This window comes from Macrotis lagotis, chromosome 1 (assembly GCF_037893015.1).
Source record: "Macrotis lagotis isolate mMagLag1 chromosome 1, bilby.v1.9.chrom.fasta, whole genome shotgun sequence".
Lineage (NCBI taxonomy): Eukaryota > Metazoa > Chordata > Mammalia > Peramelemorphia > Peramelidae > Macrotis > Macrotis lagotis.
The window spans coordinates 557,719,581-557,740,300 of NC_133658.1; the positions used below are offsets into that span (position 1 = coordinate 557,719,581).

Below are 20,720 nucleotides of genomic sequence, written 5' to 3' on the forward strand. Positions count from 1 at the left end.
AAGTACAATAATTTAGAATAACTGTTAGAAGTCTGAGTTGGGGTTCCCAAGGACTTATGATTCTAGTATCATGGTGCTGAGAGGATACAAGTATTCAAAAGTAAATTTGACAGAATTCAAGTATATCTAAATTAGTTGCCTGCCTCAGCAAATTCTTCCCCTTCATCCTACCAAATTCTCAACTTTATTACTGATACTACAATTGTATTATAAAATTATAAATTTTAAAAAATTATTCTATTAGCAAAGGCTTTATGTTAGATTCTAAGATTGGTGGCTACTAAACTTTCCACAAATACTGTTACCTGGAACTACCAACTTGACTGTAATGTAATGCTCTACATCCTCATTTAACAATAAATCAGGTCTAGTCTGATCACCTCTGATTCAAGCTCTTAATGGTTCTTTTCTTTATAGGCATAGCTCACATTCCCAATAATGCCATTGCTGTGTTACCTAATGAACAAAACTATTTCTAAGAAACACTAACAGAGAGGGGAAGCTGTCCAAAACTGAAGCCATCCAAACATCAAGGTGAAGTGTAATGGGGAGACTAAGGCTTGCCCCAATTTCTAGGATTCAAAAAAACAGTTCCAGAAAAATTGAAATTCAAAAAATTGAAATAATTTTTATATCAAGTACATCAGATAGAAAATATACAATTTCTATGAATTCGAGCCAATTTGGATGGATATTTGATTCCTGATGTGACTTTATAGATATCTACTCTTCTATCTTAACTCTACCAAAAACTTGGACTTCACTACAATTTCCCTAGCTTAGAATGCTGTCTTTGACTTACCTTATCCTTTCATACCCTTTCTAAGAACCTTTCAACTCCATATCTCTCAAACCCTTTCAACATCCTTTTTTTAAAAAATCATTCTCCCTCAGTAGAATGTAATTTCCTTGAAGGGCAGGATCATGCTTACTTTCTTTTATTTGTATTCCCCAGAACTTAGCATGAGCACTAAGAGGCACCAAAAATTTAATAAATGTTCTACCTATCTAGATTATAAAACATTCTTGCCTATTTTACCTAAGTGATTCTGTTAGTGACCTTACTGAACTTTTTTTCTTGTTCTTTCCCCTAACTGCTGGGCTTCTTAACTGCTGCACAAAGTGAGCAGCTCATTGGTCAAAGCTCTTTGGTTATTCTGTTTTGGGGCTATTCCTCAAATATTTCCAAGGAAACGGGACAGTGGCCTTAATCCAACCATATATTCCTCTTTAATAAATTTGTTCTTCCTTTTAGCTTTTGCCAAAAGATACTACATAAATTCATTTTTTAGATGTTATCTTTCCCTAGAATCATTAAAAAATGAGGCATTGGAAGTACATGAGTGAACAAAACAGATTAATTGCTCCTCCTGGTATGTTTCGTAGTTTCTAAATTATCTGGCCAACAAAAAGGTACCTTACTTTTCTAAATTTTCATCTAGCTGCTGCTCGTCATTCTCCAGATCTGTGGCACTTTCCTGGCTCGGATCTAAATCAACCTCCAGTTTTTCCTTTTGCCATTCCATGTCCATCTTTATTTTCTTCTCTTGCTCATGGACACCCTCAAGCTGACAAAAGAAAAATTTGCTTTTTGTAACTGAATGATTAATGACAATGAGAAGCCTAAAACTCTCTTGCAGAAGGTTACTAGATGTAGTGTACTTAAAACCCAGAGAGAACAAAAAATATACTGTAAATAACATCAATGTATACATTCTTCTCACTATAAGATGTGAATATATTTGTTATGTTACATATCTGTGTTAAAATAATATATCAATATTATATGGCAATAAATGTAAATATGGCAAATAAATATTTGTACTAAGAAAAAGGAAAGCCTTTGTGTAGTGTATTTAACAAGTTTTCTCAATATCAATATCACATTTAGAAACAACAAACATTTGTTTATTTATTTATTTATTTGTTAACTTTCTTATGTGCCAGGTACTATATGAGCTCTTTTGAGATCAGGAAATACTTTTTGCCTTTCTTTGTACCACCAGTCCTCAGCATAATGCCAGGAATATAACAAGTTCCTAATAAATCCAGTTAACTGTTTGGAAATGGAAAGAAGACAAGATCATATTCTTTGGACCTCACATTCTAATGGAAGAGATTATATATATGTCTATAGATATATGTATACACATACATTTTCATATTTATTGTACACACAGTATAAATGGGAAGTGTTTTCAAAGGGCAGATACTAAAAGTTTTTCGTGGTAGTGGAAAATATAGATGGAAATGTCCTATAGATAGAGAACTGCAATGAAGAAAAATTCTCTGAAAACTTTATGTAAAAACATGGCAGTTAAAGTGAAAGCAGATAAATTTCCCGAGGAAATATGTTTGCTAAAATTGAAAGCCCCTAGGAATCTTGGTAATGTGTCCAATGAATTAATCACAGAGAACGGAATTAGGGAGCAAAGGGAAGAAGATGAGAGAAGAGAAAGAAAAGCAGTGAGACACAGGAAAAAGAGAAAATGAAGAGTACACATGACTGTCTACATCTTCAAATGCAGCACAGTTTCTAGGAAAAATGAGAATGAACATGCAATAAACTTAAACCAAAGCTCTCAAGTTATTAACTGCCAACATTTACAAATCAAATAGATAGAGAGGGAACTTATATTCTTTATATTTCTGAGTCATGTAAGCATAAAAATATAGTTGGTTATAATTGACTGAAAATTCCTTCCTGTTCTTCTCTTAATGTTTTCAACTAAGAATGTCTTCAAAGTATTTATGGATCATTCCAAGAGATTGTTTATAAATACAGAAAGTCAATATATGAATTGATAATAACTTATGTCTTCTCATTTTCCTTTATCAGGGAAGGGGAAAAATGAAGGAGAAAAAATCTTTTATATTCTTGAGAATATAGTATAGATTTTTTTTTACATTATTTGGTCAAAATCCCAGAACCGTGGAGTTGGGAAGGACTTTAGAACCACTTTGAACTAAACCCAAACTAAAAAAAAAAAATCCCTTTGTTTAAAAACCTCCTGTGAAAAGGTATGTATCCCTTCAACCATAAAATTAGACAATTGAACCAGATAGTCTAAGGAATCATTTTCATATGCTCTAACTAGGATCCTATGACTTAAGACAACCCATTTTAATTTTGTATAATTCAAAATTGTTAGGAAATGTTCCCTTAAATTAATCCAAAATCTGACTATACAACTTTCATACATTTTTTTTTCCTAGTTCCATATTTTTTGATCTGAGTAAAACAAGTCTAATTGCCCTTCAAAAAGTGGTACATAAAGGTCAGGTACTCCATAGGTTTTGTATACCTCAGATGAAAAACCCTCATTCAATCAGTCTTCATGTCTCATCCTTTAAGGTACTTCCCCACCCTGGATGCTCCATCTTGATATTTTCCAACTTATCAATGCCCTTCCTAGAATCTGGTACTGAGAACTAGATACAGCACTATATATGTGGTTGAAACAAGGTAGAATACTGTGAAATTATCATTATTCCAGTCCTAAACACTATGTCTCTCTCTCTTAAAGCAACTAAGGGTATATTAATTTTTAATGCTGTTATAGTGTATTATTGACTCATTTGGGACTTGTAACCCACTAAAATCTTAAGATTTCTATGGACCAACAACTCTCACCTCATTTGGAACTTGTAATCCACTGACACCTGAAGATTTTCTTTGAATCAACTGATTATCTGTCCTCCTCTCCACTTTGCATTTATAGAATTAGTTTTTTTCAACTCAACTATAAATCTTTACACTTAACACTATTAAATTTTCCTTTGTTAAGTTTGATCCCATAGTCATACCTGTCAAGATCTTTTCTGGATCCTCATATTTAACCCAATGTGTTAACCACTCTTTTTAGTTCATGCCATATGAAGATTTTGTAAACATCAAACATATCACCTGGTTCCAGGTTTTTGATAAAAATCTTAGTTGGAACAGGATCATATAGACCTTCCAATGGAGACTCCCTTCCATATTGACATTGACCTATTGATGACTTACTTTTGCAGTCCATTTGTTCAGGTAGTTCTGGTGTTGCTATTGTCAACTTCTTCATAAATATCTTTACATAAGAAAATATTTAACTCTTTAGAGGAAAACATAGTTTAATAGTTCTCTTCAAACTATATTTCCTATACACACATTAAAATTATATATGATAATGAAAGTCATGACTATGGCTGTATCTTTACCTAATGGAGACAATGTTATAGAAGATGTACTAGTGAAGTCAAACCCCTCCCTCCCACTTGCAAAGGACTGATACCAAAGTCCTATAAAAGCCCCAACTTATAAATGACACTGTTTCAGTTATAATTGCAAAGTTTCCCCCATTAAATCTACAATAACGCAAAACTATTTTGGAACCATGCATAATTTTAAAAAAAGGAGGGAATAAAAAAATACATTGTCCAGATTATATTTAGTTGGATGGGCAGCCAATGAAATTAGCCCATTATGTATATCCCTGATAGATTAGATTGGTTGGTCCAAAATGGAAGATTATACTTTGAATCTTGAGCAATACTGTAGATGATACTAAATTGTTCAGTACTTTAAGACTCATGTCATTAACATCAGTATTCTTTTGGTGATGCATATGGCTTTGAGTCAATAACACTAAGTCACAAAAGAAAAGAAGAATAAATAAACTAAAGTATAATAAAAATGAGTGGTTGATATAAACAGACCTTATTTGAATCATTATTGACAATAATTCATAAGCAAAAATCAGTATAAGATACATTATTAAAAGCATAGATAACTATAAAAGAATGAGAGATAGCAAATGGACGGTCCACTTACTTTAAAAAAAAGATTTTAAGAAAAAGAGGAATATCCCTAGAATATTCAGTATTTTCTCTATGGAAAAATTATGAGGAAATTGTGACAAGAATCATAAACAATGAGAAGGTATAGAGAAATTATAATTTACATTAATGAAAACAGTACTCATACCAATGAAATGACAGATCCATTAAAGTTCCAAAGTGCTGAGAGCAAAACCTTTATTTGCATGTAATTCATGCCACATATCCAAACAATATTTAATTACATATAGCTGTTTATGACAAGGGTGCAAACCCTTTCTTCTAATGCCAGTTAGTGAATTGAGACTGAAGATGACACAAAGGCTAAGAATGAGGTCAGATTAAAACTGAGAGGGTCAAGGGTAGGTTCTGACCAATTTTCATAGAACTAGCATTATGTGAAGTTGGAACTCAGTTGTAGTGCTGAAAACAGGAGTATGAGCAAGGTTCTATTTTTGCAGTGCAAGACTCTCCAGTGTTCAGGAAAAAGGGAACAGTATATGAAGAAAAATCCATGGAGTCAATCTCAGTATGTCTTTATTAAGTCCTGGAAAATATAGACATAACTCCTAACTTGATCAACTTAAATATTGCATATTGTCTTCTATTTAGTATTAGTTATATGCATTATCTCTCCATGTATTTTTAAGTGCAGATAAAGGAATAGAGAACACATCTTTATTTGCCTCCCCACCCTAGAAACCTACCCCACCTTTACTCTAGTCACATTGATTATAGAGTTCTTCATAGAGTAAGCATGCTAATTGATTTGAAATGCAATGAACTTGATGCTTTGACTTTTTAACTATACTATTGATTGGTACACATTGAAAGAATTTCCTGAAAATAATCTTTATAAGATAAAATATGCCTATAAGTTTTCTTGATTCTTTAAAAACAAAATATGTGGAAAAAAAGAGGGGAAAAATCACTTGCCTCATTGACTTGCAGTTCCAGTTTGAGCTTTGCTCAGGGTCTTGAGTATGTCTTCCTCAGCTTGCATTACATCTAGGATCTGCTGGTGGGTCCTCTGAGTAACATTTATGTCTCTGTTAAATTTATCAGGATCAACATTTAGCAATCCTATTTCTGTCACGTTCTTGGCCTGTGGATAAGGAGAAATAATTCAAAATCTCCTGCATCAGAGCCAACAAATTGTTTAAGGAGACTGTCTTAACCACTTTTTTTCTTACTGGATATTTCTACAGTAGCCAGTGTTACAGACAGGCTTATGATGAGTAGAAAAACTGATGAACCTTATAGAAATTCCAGGGCAGAAAGTCCCCTTCAGTTATTTGGGGTTTTGGGGGGGGGGGCGGGTTGCAAGGCAAATGGGGTTAAGTGGCTTGCCCAAGGCTACACAGCTAGGTAATTATTAAGTGTCTGAGGTCAGATTTGAACTCAGGTACTCCTAACTCCAGGGCGGGTGCTCTATCCACTGCACCACCTAGCTGCCCCTCCCTTCAGTTATTTTGGATAAAAATTACCTGTGTTACCAACCGATATTAAAAGGATCTAGAACTAGAAGGAACCTGAGAGGTCATCTAGTCCAGTCTCCTTGTTTTACAGATGAAGAAAGAGAACCCAAAGAGATTTACTGATTTGCTCAAGATTACACAAGTGGTACAAGCCGAGATTTGAACCAAAAGTCTCTAAGATCAAATTAGTGTTCTTTTCCCAATACCATATTGCTTTATGCAAAGATAGATATATGGAAGATACATCTTTCCTTCAGATTGGGACCAACTGAAAATCATCAACTGAGACTATGGGGATGTAGGTAGAGCTGGTAAATCTGGATCTCATTCTGCTTTCTTTAGTAAACTTAGTGTTTTTCACATAGCAAATCTTTAATAAATATCTATTGAACTGAATTATCTGTCATGATCAGGGACAAGATTTGATGAGGTTAATCAATTTTTCTGGTAATTATAAAGTCACTACATAGGCTATACAGAAATGACCAATTTTCATGAAGTGAGAATATATAAAATCATAGGTGACACTAAAAATTATACTGAATTTATTTAGAAGGCTTTCTCAGATGATTCATAAAACTCTTGCTAGTCTCAGGGATCTGAACTCCAAGCTTTAGAAGCTGAAAGAGAACTCAATGATCATCTCGTCCAATTCCCTCATGTTATAAGTGAGGAAATTGAGACACATGGAGAGAGCATAATTGTTCAAGATCATCCAAACAAAGTATCATTACAAAACCCAAAATATCATTCTTATACTGGTGATTTGTGATAGTACCAATGAATGGTTTAGAATATCTAAAAGTAGAATATGTGAACCTAAAACTGGAATCTATTCATCTGAAAGAGAGCCAGAAAAGGGAGTAGGTGTCACTCTTCAAAGTCATCATTAAAGCTTTATTGGAAAAAATTTGAGAGTTAGAAACTCTTAATAAACATTATGACCAAACATAATTCCAGAGGTCTCAAAATAAAACACTCTACCCACCTCAAGATAGAAAGATCCAATGCTTAGCACAGTAACTGACACATGGCAAGCACTATGTTTGTTGATTAACTGATTGATGGACAGAGACATTTTTGACATGGCAAATGAATTTGTTTTCCTTGACTAGACACACTTGTAACAGGCTATGTTTTTCTTTCTTTCTCACTGGGGCAGCAGAAGAAGAGGTAAGTGGGGGAGAGAGAATGAAAACAAAATAAATTTGAATTTTAACAAGTTTTATAGATGAGATGTCTACCCATTCCAAATGTTAGACACACATCATTCTTGGCTAGCTTAACTCCTTCAAAGACAAGAGAATCAATTTTCTACCTAAAAATAAAGCAAGTTATTCAAAGTTCATCAGCAAATGAATAGCAGAATTAAAATTGCTGCCTATTCCAAATCAGTTATTTATTTAGTTGACTGTCTTTCACTAACAAAAAAACACTCTGAGTCCAAACAAATCCATTTTAACCTTTCTATCTTATTTTGTACACAAGGATATTGAAGCAAATGGAGGAAAAATTACTTGCAAGATTAACTGAGATTTCAATATACACTTGTGTTTGAAATACAAATCTGATGGCTGTGTTCTGTAGAGTGTGTTTCTTTCTCTGTCTTCACCAGTATTGTTTCCAGGTCATTGATTTCGTTCTTTAGCACGTCACATTCATTTTCCAGTCCCCTCTTACTAGTATTCAGCTCGGAATTTATCTCTTCCTCCTCTTCCACTAACACAGGGACTGATTTGACTTTGGCCTCCACCTGGATCTTGGATATTGTCAGAGTTATGTTCTTCAACATCTGTCAGAGTCTCTTGTTCCTACGATCATGAAGAGAAAACTGTTGCCAATAGCTGGAAGTAATTCACAGCAAAGAAAGATTCAGTTTAACATTTAGGAGAGAGATAATTGCCTGCCCACTGTATAGCATGTTGTCCACCTCCCTTTTCTTAAACCTCTGAAATAACACAACCATCACCCTGATGTCAGTGCCATATTTATGTTTAGAAGTAAATTCAATCTTTCAGATTCAATAAATTACCTTTTCTATGGTACTGAATGGAATCCTAGTGACCAAAAAGCAAATACGTTAAAAAAAAATAAGCCATGTGTCTCTAAATCCAATTTCTAGAAATGTTCATGTTGGCATATAGTCTGAATCAATGCTGCTGTTCCTAAAAGGATAAAAAAAAATCACATTCCAGAACACACTACAGAATGTAGACTATTTATGATGGAATCCATTCCATAATATGATCAATCAGAACTGTAACTAGTAAAAAGTAAATAGGGATTTATTCTAGGATCCTAGAATTGGGATGAATTTCCTTTTCCAAGGAGGAACACCTTCTCCCTGATGTTAATGACATTCTCATAATTTGTCTCAAGGTATTCCAAACACCTAATAGACAAGGCATAGCTGACTGAAGGCCATCACTCTCATTATCTGGGGCCCCTTGACACCCTTTTCCTGGGCCTACCTTATTTATGCCTCAATCTCCCTGGTGGACCTCCTAGAGACAATCTGTCTCCTCTAATAGATTAAATCTACAGTTGAATGGCCACCACTGTACTCATTCATTGTTTCTGTTTCCATGTGGAAAAAAAATCCTTAATTATAGCTCTGTCCTCAACACTTACATTTGTAACCTAAATAAATATTTAATAAATGGTTACATTTACTAGATGCTTACATTGTGGTGGACAGAGATGCTGAAGTGAGGAAGCTCTAGGTTCCAGGCTATGATACATTCAAGTTGGTGTAACCCTGAGTAACACTTCATGCTTTCTGCAACTCTTAAAACTCCATGAACTAGATTAAAAGGTACTAACCTACCTTGGTAGAGGATCCTCTTCATCTGGAATATCCTAAAACAAAAACAAAAAATCACAGATACAGGATAAAGAGAATTACAGCATGTGTTACTTTCTCATATTCAAGATTCCCAGGGTTACTTGAAGGGTTACTTGAAGTCAACAGCTACATTTCATTTGATTTCTAATAAACTTTTTCCCTCAATGATTCCAACAACAGCAAAGTCCACAAGTTGTACCCATGCTGAATAAAGAAACATTTCTTTTTATCCAAGTGTACTGCCTCTAAGTCTCGTTGAGTAGCCCATTGTTCTTCATGTTATGGGTCAGGATCAAAATGAAGGAGCTGATTGCCTTTCACTGTAAAGCACCTTTCATAAGTCTGAATCCCTCAATCAAGTTCCCTCTAATTTGTCTCCATTAGAAGCTAAATGAAACCTCTTTGTGAGCAAGCTCTCGATTGCAGTAGGTCTTGCCGCACCACAACTCTAAACATATCTCCATTTTCCTTTTCTAGACCTCGCTCATCCTCTGCAACATATTGGCTCAGGAAGTGTATTATCTTCTCATTTACTATGCTTAAGTTGCCTCTGCTGTTAGATAAGTCCGGATAAAGGCAAAATCCTGTTTACTGGCCTCTGGGTGAACTTTTGGCAGGAGAAGCTACTGGCTGCTCAGCAACTGGTTACAGAAAGGGAGAGGGTTAAGGACAAAAAGGAGAAAGGAAAGGGGAGAAAAAGTCATTTTCTGCCCTCAATCAGGACCTCAAAGGGGGAACTAAATGAAAAATGGAAAGAATTCTTTAACAGTAAGGGTCAGCAACATGACACAAGAGCCTCCAAATTTGAGGGGAATAATGAATGTATTTCATCTTAGTGCAACACTAGTTGACAGAAAGCACAGACATTTTGTTCTATTCCATTCAGTATCTAGAGTATGCCACCAGCTCTGAATGAAGAGGAGTATCCAATTGATTGTCATTGATCTATTCATTACAAATGGCAGGGTTTGGGGACTGAGCCTTGGTGGGTGCCAGTTTAACAGCCTGAAGATTCTTTCCCCAATGACTGTTATTCCCACATAGACTCATAATTAGAAGTAGATAGCTTAGGATTTCCAAGGTTGAGTCAGAAGAAAGCCTCTTTTGGGCAAGCTCTCCATTTTTGACACAGTGATCAACAAGTATAACACCACCCATCTTTTACATAGCCAGATTGACTTAGATTTTTTTTAGCTTCATCATCCTTTATCAGGTCCCATAGTCCTAACCTTCATTCCCACTTACCTTATAGTTCTGCTTTCCAAGTCATCTCCCTGGAACTGTTCTGAGAATTCAGGCAACTCTGAATATGCTCTACTCCTATGTAGGGCAGAGGGATAGAAAAGAATAATTGAGACTCATCTGAAGTTATCCCAAACCTATCACACACTGACATTCTCATTCCAACAAGAATGATAGTAGGGCAAGGAGGGTATAAAGAAGTATAAAAATAAATTTTGTGCATGTGTTAAAATTTGGATAAAGAAATGATACTCTACAAATTCAGAACATGGAATTTGACCAGGGGAAGGTTACACTTAAATTTAGTTATTTAATAATTATCTTCTTCCCTAAAATTCTTTCAATCATTTCAAAATTACTTAAACAGTTAAGCTGTTTTTGTTGATGGTATTATATTTGAACTTCCAAAAATTAATACAATGTTTTTAAAAGTATTTTTTGAATGATTAATTCCCTCAATACTTATTATTTGATAGTATTCAATTCATTCTATACTGACTATTTAAGCACTGAACACTTACTATGGGTAAGCCACTATACCAGGGAGGAAATACAAAAATTTGAAAGACAGTTATTGTACTTAAGCAGACAAGATATGTACAAAAATAATCACAATACTAGACAGTAATTCAGAAGTGTCATGTGACAGATTCAGACCCTAAAAATGCTATTAAGGTTCAGAAGAAGAGATTACTTCCTATGAGGATGTTCAAGACAATCTGGAAGTGATGGAATATGAACTAGAATTTGAAAAAAAAAAGGATAATGGTGGATCGAGTCAGAGACAGGAGGAGAGAGCAGTAAGGGCAAGGGCAAAAAAAGATGTGTGTGTTTGGGTTAGGTAAGCAAACCAATCTAGCTGATGGAGAATATTTCTTAAAGGGACAGTCAGAGATTCTGAAAAGTTGCATAGTGGTGCATTGTCCCTTATCCCTGTTATTTAAATCCAATATTATGGGTTCCTTGTGAAAATAGTTACCAGCTCTCTTCCTCTATCTTTTATTCCCTTTTTTAAAGTACTTTCTCTAAAAATGATCTGAATTGATTTCCATTTTCTAATCCAGGGTACCCCAGAGGAAGAAAGGGACCAGAAAAAACAAGTAAAAGGAGGAAACAGAAGAACCTTAAGATTGACAGATTGTAAAAGAGCTGGAAGCACTCCACAGCTAAGAAGAGGATGTACCCATAAGAGGGATAAACTAACTTAATCCACAGTAAAACCAAAAAAAAAGGAAGTCTCAGGGCAAATAAAAGATGGTTCTCATAGCATTTGGAGAGGCCCCTTCCATGATCTATGGGCATGGTGCATAGGAAACCTTTACTAAATGCTTGTTGACTGACTGACTGGCTAACTAGCTAAGTAAATGGCCTAGAGTCACTTTGGTTCTGAGCAGGAAAACATTGTACTACTGCCAACCCTTCCCTCCAGTGATCTGGCTGCTCAATACTTGGCACCATGTTCTGGAGAGAAGGAACAATAGCCAGGAAGGATCTTCCATGAAAGGAAGAAAAGAGCTGCTCCAGCTCCCCCTCCTATCAGGTATCCTGGCTTCTTCTCCCCTATTGTTCTTCCAAGACAGTTGTTCCTTCTTCCCAAGAAACTGTGCCAGTTAGAGAAGGGAAGAGGCCAACAGTATTATAACTTGTTCCCACCCACCGCCAGGAGATTCCTGGAAGTATATACTCATTCTGTTTATTTAAATGGTTCTCAGAGCCTGACCCCACCAAGAGCCTACTGGTTATATTTGAGCAAGTGTTCATTTCCTATTCTTCACTCTCTATCTCATTCTCATGAGCCTTCCATTCATTCCACATTTCCCATGGAAGGGCTCATGCATTTTCTCTTTCATTATTCTCTAAGTTTTAATCTGTGTTTGTCCAACTCAGTCATGCCATGCAAATTAACCTAGGGTTGCTTAGAGAAAAAGGAAGAAAGAGTTCGTTGTTCCACCCTGCAAAGGTACCTGTTGCACATAGGTAGGAGGGTTCTTCACTCCTTATAAACTGGATCCAGATTCTGTAGGACCTTTCTTTCATTAAAAGGCCAAAGGGTTTAGGTTTTATCCTGTAGACCTTGGGAAGCCACTGAATAATTTTGAGTGAGACTGATATTATAAAGGCAATGTTTTGGGATTAACCAAGCAAGCATTATATAGGGAAAGTCTGAAGACAAGGAATTAACTTTGGAGCCTATTGTGACAATTTGACCACAATCAAGCTTCTGTTAGTACTGTAGACCAGGGGTGTCAAATATACACAACCCTCCCTTCTTCCCCCAACACTCTTGAATGAAGCAGAACTAGATTAAAATGTAATTGGTAAATATTTAATGAAATAACTAAAAACACAATAAAACAAAGATTGTGTTAATGGGTAGTTTTTCTAAGTCACCATATATCCAAAGGAATCCTTATATATGTAATTCAGAGGGGCAAATGAGTTAGGGTCTACCTAGAGCTTTTAAAATGCACATTGACCCATATATGCATGTATGAATACATATGTATTTATATGATCATGTGTATAAATAGGTGTGTGTATATATGTATAGTGTGCATTTAAGTATAGAGATATATGATGGGGGGGATAGCTAATGAGAATCCATTTCTTGGAACATGCTCTGTGTATCTTATCAGGAAAGGCAAATCTGAGCATACTCTTAAGGACTAAATCATCATTGATTAGTGAGAGCCCCCTCCCACATATACATATTCAGTATTTAGAAGTTTACTGATACCTGTAATACATCATGGTACATCTATAAGGTAAAATCTAATTATACTCAACAACCAGCTGCCAAAGAATCTACTCACTTCATTATGAAACAGAGAGGGCATTTTAAGTGTTTTAATTGCCTATATTCAGCAGACTTTGATAGAGTTTGAAAAACTGACATTCTTCTGTGTTGGTTGCTATTTTTTTAACCTTTCCAAGCAATCATTACCCCAAAAAACCACAAGTAATTCCAATGAGAGAATGAGTGAATGAATAGCAGACCAGGTGGAACACTTAGAGCCTGCAGCTGGAGGAGTAAGTAAGTTCTTTTTATGATTAAGGAAGACTTGCTTTGCTTCCCATTCCTACTCCTGATATGTTGCTTTCTCCAAGGCTTTGCTCAATTTTGCCAATTCTTCCTTAAGCCCTGTCACTTTTTCCACTTTCCACAGGCTTCACAAAAGGTTTCATCTTAAGAAGTTGCATTCAGGACCAGGTCATCCTAATCAGAATATGCTGGTATTCCATCAGACCATAAGAATTACAGCTCTAATTGCAGAGAAAAAAATAAACAAATAATTTCTTAAGTATCTATTATATGTGCCAAATTTTGTTATGGTCTAAGGATACAAATACAAGCCAGGCAATCCTTTCCCTCAAAGAACTTGTATTCTGATGGGGAAAGACAACATATAAAAAAGAACTGAAAAAAGGAAGAGGGTTAGATTAAAAAAGGAGGGTGGGAATTTAGGCAACATGGTAAGGAAATGGCCTGGAAGTGGTAAGGAAGACTGGTTCCTGACAAGGTACAGCTAAAACTTGCCTATCAAGAATGGATTCTAAGGTTTGGAAGGAATCAAAATCAAGTTAAGCCAGGCCCCCAGAAAAGGAAATATCTTCCAAGTTATGCAGATACTTGACAAATGTACTTTTTTAGTAGTAATTACCATCTTACCACCTCATCAGACTAGCTAAGACAATAGAAAAGGAAAATGACAAATGTTGTGGCTTGCTTCACCTTGGGGCCCACAGCAACGACCTCCCTCCTGGAGGGGAGCTGAGAATAAGGAGTCAAGCCACCACTGCCTTATGCCTCCAGCTCAATTTTATTACTGCTTAGCTTCTACATATATACTGTTAGGTCTTCCGGGGTAGAACAAAGAATAATGAAGTAATGGGGGGGTTAAACAAGCAGGGTATTGTGCAGCATCTTGTGTTACAGGATAAGGAGGTATGTTAGGGGGGAGGTGGTAAAACACAGTTGTGTCTTGTGCCCTTGCTCTGTGGAGTGGAATGTCCAGCTCCTAAGGACTCCAGAGCACCTTATCTCAGGGTGGCAAGCCAGCTCCTGCCAGATGGCAGTCTGTTAGAATAGCCTGTGTTCCCACATCTCCCCCTTGTTTTTGATTAAGGGCTGGGGGGAACCTGGATAGTCAGGATAAACACCGAGAAATAGTAATAAACATAATAAACATAATAAACATACAGGGACTTTTTTACACGGGGATCAGGGGATCTGTGGAGACCAGAAAGGGGGGGGGGGAGTGTACAGTGTCAGGGAGAAAAGGCAGGGAGGGGTGTGTGGGGTTTGAGGTCATTCAGTAATCTAGGTCCAGGATACAAGGTTCTGAAATTCTGGGGCCAGTAAGCAGGGAAGAGAGACGCATCATAACCCACGGGTAAAAGAATCGGGGAAAGGGGATAAGTGTGCACCGAGGGGTGGGGGTGTTCAGCAGCAATAGCATAGTAACAAGGAGTTGGTGAAGAGACAAGTGTTCTCTGGGTTTAAAGTCCATTGCTCTTTTTGCCAAGGTAAAGAGCTCATCCTGGAGTGCTGCGAGGAGGCTGGGGGGATCATCTCCTCCCCCTCTGTCCTCTGTGTTTTGGTTTCCTATTGTTGTTTAGAGACATTCTTTGCATTTCTTTGGCGTGATCTGGAAGCTGGAGGGGGTGGGGCTGCTGCTGCTGGGAGCTTCATCTAGAGAGGCAGGTCGGGTCAGACTGTTGGGACTCTACAGCGGGGCAATGCAATCTGTGGAAAAAACACAAGCAAACCCTCTCCCTTGCATTAGGATGGGGGAGGAAGGGAAGCGGGCAAGGACCAAGGCTAGGGCTTGCAATTCTGCCTGTTGCACAGACTGGGTGTGGGGGCTCCTGTGAGTGAACAAAACAGATCCATTACTGTAGATTACATAGCCCAGGTGCTTTCTGTTTGCCTCTGTAACGGCTACATAAGCCTGTGGAATGGGTCCGGGGGAGGGAAGCGAGAAGGGGACCATGACAGGGAGTGCTGAAATCCCCTTGAGGAGAGGGGTGGGTAATGGTTATCAATAGACCAAGAAAAAATCTTTCATCTGACAGGCTGCTGCTGATGGGGTGGGGGAAGCATCTTGATGTTTTGGGGGAGACTGGATCCAGTCGTCTTCCTGAGTCAACTCAGGGTAGAGATGAGGAGGCTTTGGGGGGGGGTTTGTCTGGGGGGGGATCCAGAGAGGGCTGGGGGGGGGGGCGAGTGCATTTTTCATCAGTTTGAGTGCCCTCATCGCAGACCTCAGTGAGGTGGCACAGGCTCTCTGCTCTGGCCTTTTCTGCATCTAAAGATGCCTGTAAAATATCCTGAGGCTTTTCCTCTCTCCCTGAAAGGCAGGCATGTATTGCAGTGACAATAGGATAGAAGGGCAGTGGGGAAGAAAAGTCACCACGGACCTCAGCTCTGTGGGCAAGTGTCAAAACATGCCCCCAAATATCAGGATCCATGATATGGCCAGCTTCAATCCAGGGGGCCAAAGACAAAACCGCCTGGAGTGTTATCTTACATTCTTTTTCAGAGCATTTCAGGTGACAGGAACTTAGGAGGTGTTTAAGAACCCATACTTGGGTATTTTGGGAAGAAGGGGGAAGATTCCCCATTATGTTAAGGGACTACAGTGGGCTCTAGAAGTCATGGGGTCTCTGGGGTGGGGGACCATCAGAGACCAGTCCATATGGGGCATTTACCTTGGCCAGCAAGCATGAGTACGAACTCTGAAGCATCCTTCAGAATCTTGGGGGGATCCCAGATTTTGGCACCATTTGTTGTGGCTTGCTTCACTTTGGGGTCCACAGCAATGACCTCCCTCCCGGGGGGGGGAGCTGAAAATAAGGAGTCAAGCCACTACTGCCACTACTGCCTTATGCCTCCAGCTCAATTTTATTATTGCTTAGCTATTACATATATACTGTTAGGTCTTCCGGGGTGGAACGAAGAATAATGAGGGAATGGGGGGGTTAAACAAATGAGGTGTACATGCAGCATCTTGTGTTACAGGATAAGGGGGGTACATTGGGGGAGAGGTGGTAAAACATAGCTGTGTCTTGTGCCCTTGGTCTGTGGGGTGGAATGTCCAGCTCCCAAGGACTCCAGCGTACCTTATCTCTCAGGGTGGCAAGCCAGCTCCTGCCAGGTGGCGGTCTATTAGAATAGCCTGTGTTCCCACAGACAAATGCTGGAGGGATTGTGGGAAAATAGTTATATTGGTGCATTGTTGATAAACCGTGATATGGTTCAACCTTTCTAGAAAACAATTTGGAACTGCCCAAAGGACTATAAAGCTGTACATACCCTTCAAGGGAATGTAGGTTGTTCAGTGGGCATAACTGAAAAACATCTCAGCAACATATTCTTTGATCTAGTAATACTGCTATAAGATCCATACCTCAAAGATATCAAAGGAAAAATACACTTTTATAAAAATATTTATAGTGCCTCTTTTTCTGGTTGCAAAGAACTAGAAACTTAGAGGATATCTATCACTTGGAGAATGACTAAACAAGTTATGGTTTATGGTTGTGATGGAATACTATTTTTAATAAGAAATGATAAGTTGAGTAGTTTCAGAAAAACCTGGAAAGACTTATATGAACTGATGAAAAGTGAAGAGAGTAGAACCAGGAGAACTATTTGTATAAGAATAGTAATTTTGTGAGAGTAATCAGTTGTGAAAGACTTAGCTACCCCAATCAATTCAATGATCCAACAAAGTTCCTAATGACTCATAATTTAAAATGTCATCTATTTCCAGAAACAGAACTGATGAACTCCAAGTGAAGTCTATCTTTTCCCCCATTTTTTTAGCTTTTTTATTTAATGTATAAATATATTTTGCATGATTTCACATTTTAAGTTCTGTATTTCTTACCATCTCAAAGGATGGGATGGGAGGGTTGTAGGGAAATTATTTGGCATTGAAATTTTTTTTCAAAAGTAATAGTACCTCCTTGCAGTTGCATAATGTCAAATATTTTTCTAAGAACTCGCAGACTATCTCATTTGGTCTTTACAATAATGCAATCAGGTATGGAGGACAGGATTTTATAGGTGAGGAAATTGAGATGAGATGTTTATTTAGCCCACAGTCATATAGAAAGTAATAAAGATCTAAAACTCAAACCTTCTGACTATGAGAATGGTATCATTTATTTTACATTTCACTAGGCAAAGATGAAACAAGATTCTATCATGCATCATAAATCTATAAAGTATGGTACCTCCATTCCAGAATCTTTTGAAATTTGACCCACATCACTTTGTCTCATACTGAGGCTTGGATTAGTATGAATATTTTAGTGAGTCTCTTGTTCTTCATTTTTTCCAGGTGATCCAAGAGACCAGCTGGATAACACCTTGAAGAAAAAGCAGAAAGATGTTATGAATATTCAAAGAATAGTTAGTCTGTCCTTTCCTATCATAACATGTTTGTGGTGACAGCATTTTATATTTCAGTTGTAAAATTGCTTCAAGTTCTATTTAAACATTTTTGGAATTATATTTTTGTAAATGTGAGTTCATAACCCCAAGAAAGCAGGGTTGTGTATTTTATTTAAGAAAATCAAATCCTATATTGTGGCTATTGCTAAGAGATCATTTAATGCAAATTAAGAATAATGCAAGTTCTACCTCCAAAGGATAAAGAATCATAATTAGCAGGTACAATTGACTTTCTTCTTCCTGGGTAAAAAAAGTGACCACTTCAGTAATTCAGTGAGTAAATGAAGAAACTACAATATCCTCATTTCTTTCTTCCTAAAAACAGTGGCAAGAAAAATGTGCAAAAGAGAAAGAAGAAGTAACTGCAGGCAAGAATTTCTATAACATAATGTAGGTTAATCAAAAGGCAGACATTACTTTGACTTTTTAAAATACAATTATTTGTCTCTCTTCCTAGATTGATGAACAAAAGCAAACACTCTGTTATTCAACACAGATAAGTATAAATAAATCATTCTAGTCCGGGGATTATGGATCTCCCTTTCCAAATCCTCTCTCCACAATAATAATAATAATAATAATAACAATAACAACAGCAATAATAAACTAAAAAACTTTTGGTGTGAAATAAAAAATTTAGGATATTTTGGAGAAAAACTCTATCCAAGGGGGGGGTAATTAAAGCAATGATTGATAACAATTAAAACTTAGGGATATGCATCCCTAAACACTTAGGTGATTGACTTACTCTGACAGCATTGCACTGATTAATAATGCTGGTTCTCCTTATTTGACAATAAAGGTATCTTGATCACAAGGTCATATAATGCAGATACCACCATCATTTGATAAATGCCATCCATGTAACTAAGAGGAAATAAGTGTCTGCTTGAGGACTGGCTTGAACCCAAGCTCATCAAGTGGGAGCAAATATTGAATAACAATTCATTATTAATAAGAATAAGGATGGAGACCACATCTGTGATCTCATTGATATAGTAAACTATGATCATTTCTTGAAGTATGATACCCAGGTCCCTTTGTTTTAATCATGAATTTCAGGTAATCCAATAACTCTTTTTTTTTTTTTTTTTTTGGTTTATGCAAGTCAATGGAGTTAAGTAATTTGTTCAAGGTTACACAGCTAGTAAATATCAAGTGTCTGAGGCTAGATTTGAATTCAGGTTTTCCTAACTCCACCTAGTTGCCCCTAGTCCAATAATTCTTAAATTATTTCTCCTGGATCTATTTCTCTGTCTGACTTGCATCTTCCTTTTTTTTTTTATTCTTTTGATTTTGTGTGATTTTGTTTGATTCTTGATGCCTCATGGAGTCATTGGCTTCCACTTATCCAATTCTAATTTTCTAGGAGCCATTTTCTTCAGTTAGTTTTTTTAACATCCTTTTTCTTCAGTAAACTTTTGAATATATTTTTCCATTTTTATGCTTACTTTATTAGGCTGTTGACTCCTTTCATGATTTTTGTTACATCATTCTCATTTTTTTTTAAATTTCATTTTTAATTTATGAACTAAAACAAGCATTTCCATAGCACAGTACAATAAGAAAGATGCTTGTATATGAAACTGTAAATCTCCTATGTATAACTTGTTATTCTTATCAAATATATATGTATGTATTCTATACATGCTTCTGTTCATTAGTTCTTTCTCTGTATTCAGTTAGCCTCTTTCTTTAAATGTCCTTTTTAGTTTACTTGGTATTTTAAATACACAAAATAAGTTATTTCTCAAAGTCTTTTATAAAATAATAAGATCTCATTTCTTTCCCTATTTTCCTTCTACCTATTTTTGGTTTTTAAAATCCTTTTTGAGCTCTTTCAGGAATTCTCTTTGGACTTGAGAACAATTCACATCTTTTATTTGAGACTACGAATGTAGGTGTTTTTTTTCCTTTGTTGTCCACTTCTGAGTTGTGTCTTGATCATTCCTGTTGCCAAAATAACTTTCTGCAGTCAAGTTCTTATTTTGTTTTTGCTCATCTTTTCCAGACTATCTTTTACTTTTCAAGTTGAGCTCTCTTCCTAGGTGGAAGGGACAAGCATCTCAAGCTTCCTCTGCCTGAGGCTGCAATCCCTGCTTGCTTGCCTGGTGCTGCACAGAGACTACGGGAAGACCACTGGAAGGGGATTTGACCACTGACCTGGTGCTGCACTGAGGCCTGGAAAATGGGATAGGGAGATGCTGGCTGGGGCTGGGGGTGTGGGGGTGTGATCTGACTCCTTGCCTGGTGCTGTGCTGAGTCTATGGGGGGGAGGCTGATCACTTGTCTCTGCTAATGGGAACCTATGGTGGGGGGTGGTGACTCTTGCTACACAGGGGGGCAGGAGGGCTGACCACTTGTTCAATGCAGTCTTTGAGGCTTTGGAGCCTTGGTTATTGATCTATGATAGGGCTCAGGGCTTCCTGCTGGCTTGCTAAGGTAGGGCCTGATGCTGGTTTGCCAGTCTGCCTCTCCTGGACTACACTCTCCATTTATCTAATAAGACTTTCCTGCTCACCTTCTAAGTCATCTTGGGCTAAAACCTGTGTCTTTTTTGTTAATTCTGCCATTTCAAAATTCGTTGCTATTTCATAATTGTTTGGAGGTGAATATTTGGGAGAGTTCAGGTGATTTCCTACTAACTCTGCCATCCTGGTTCCTGGAAATGATAAAGGAAACTTCTAGATGAGGAAATTTTCACTACTAATTCAGATCAGTAACTGCTGTGCAATTTATAATCTTAAAACAATGGCTAGAGTTCTTAGAGAATAAGAGAACTGTCCCTCACAGTCAGTTTGTGTCAGAGGCAGGAATTGAGCTCATATGCTCTTGACTCTGAATCCAGGTCACTATCCATTACCCCATACATTCC

At 37.1% G+C, this 20,720-nt stretch overlaps 1 protein-coding gene across 1 annotated transcript in view; it reads right to left on the minus strand.

The window, feature by feature from the left end:
- MYH15 (myosin heavy chain 15) overlaps positions 1-20,499 on the minus strand; it is a 116,410-nt gene extending 95,911 nt beyond the window's left edge. Inside the window, 8 exon segments of the mRNA XM_074211191.1 lie at positions 1,423-1,568; positions 5,755-5,779; positions 5,781-5,923; positions 7,814-7,919; positions 9,124-9,155; positions 15,649-15,917; positions 16,096-16,230; positions 20,367-20,499. Coding sequence (XP_074067292.1) covers positions 1,423-1,568; positions 5,755-5,779; positions 5,781-5,923; positions 7,814-7,919; positions 9,124-9,155; positions 15,649-15,917; positions 16,096-16,230; positions 20,367-20,499 — 989 coding nt within the window.
- Between the last annotated feature and the right edge of the window lie 221 nt (positions 20,500-20,720).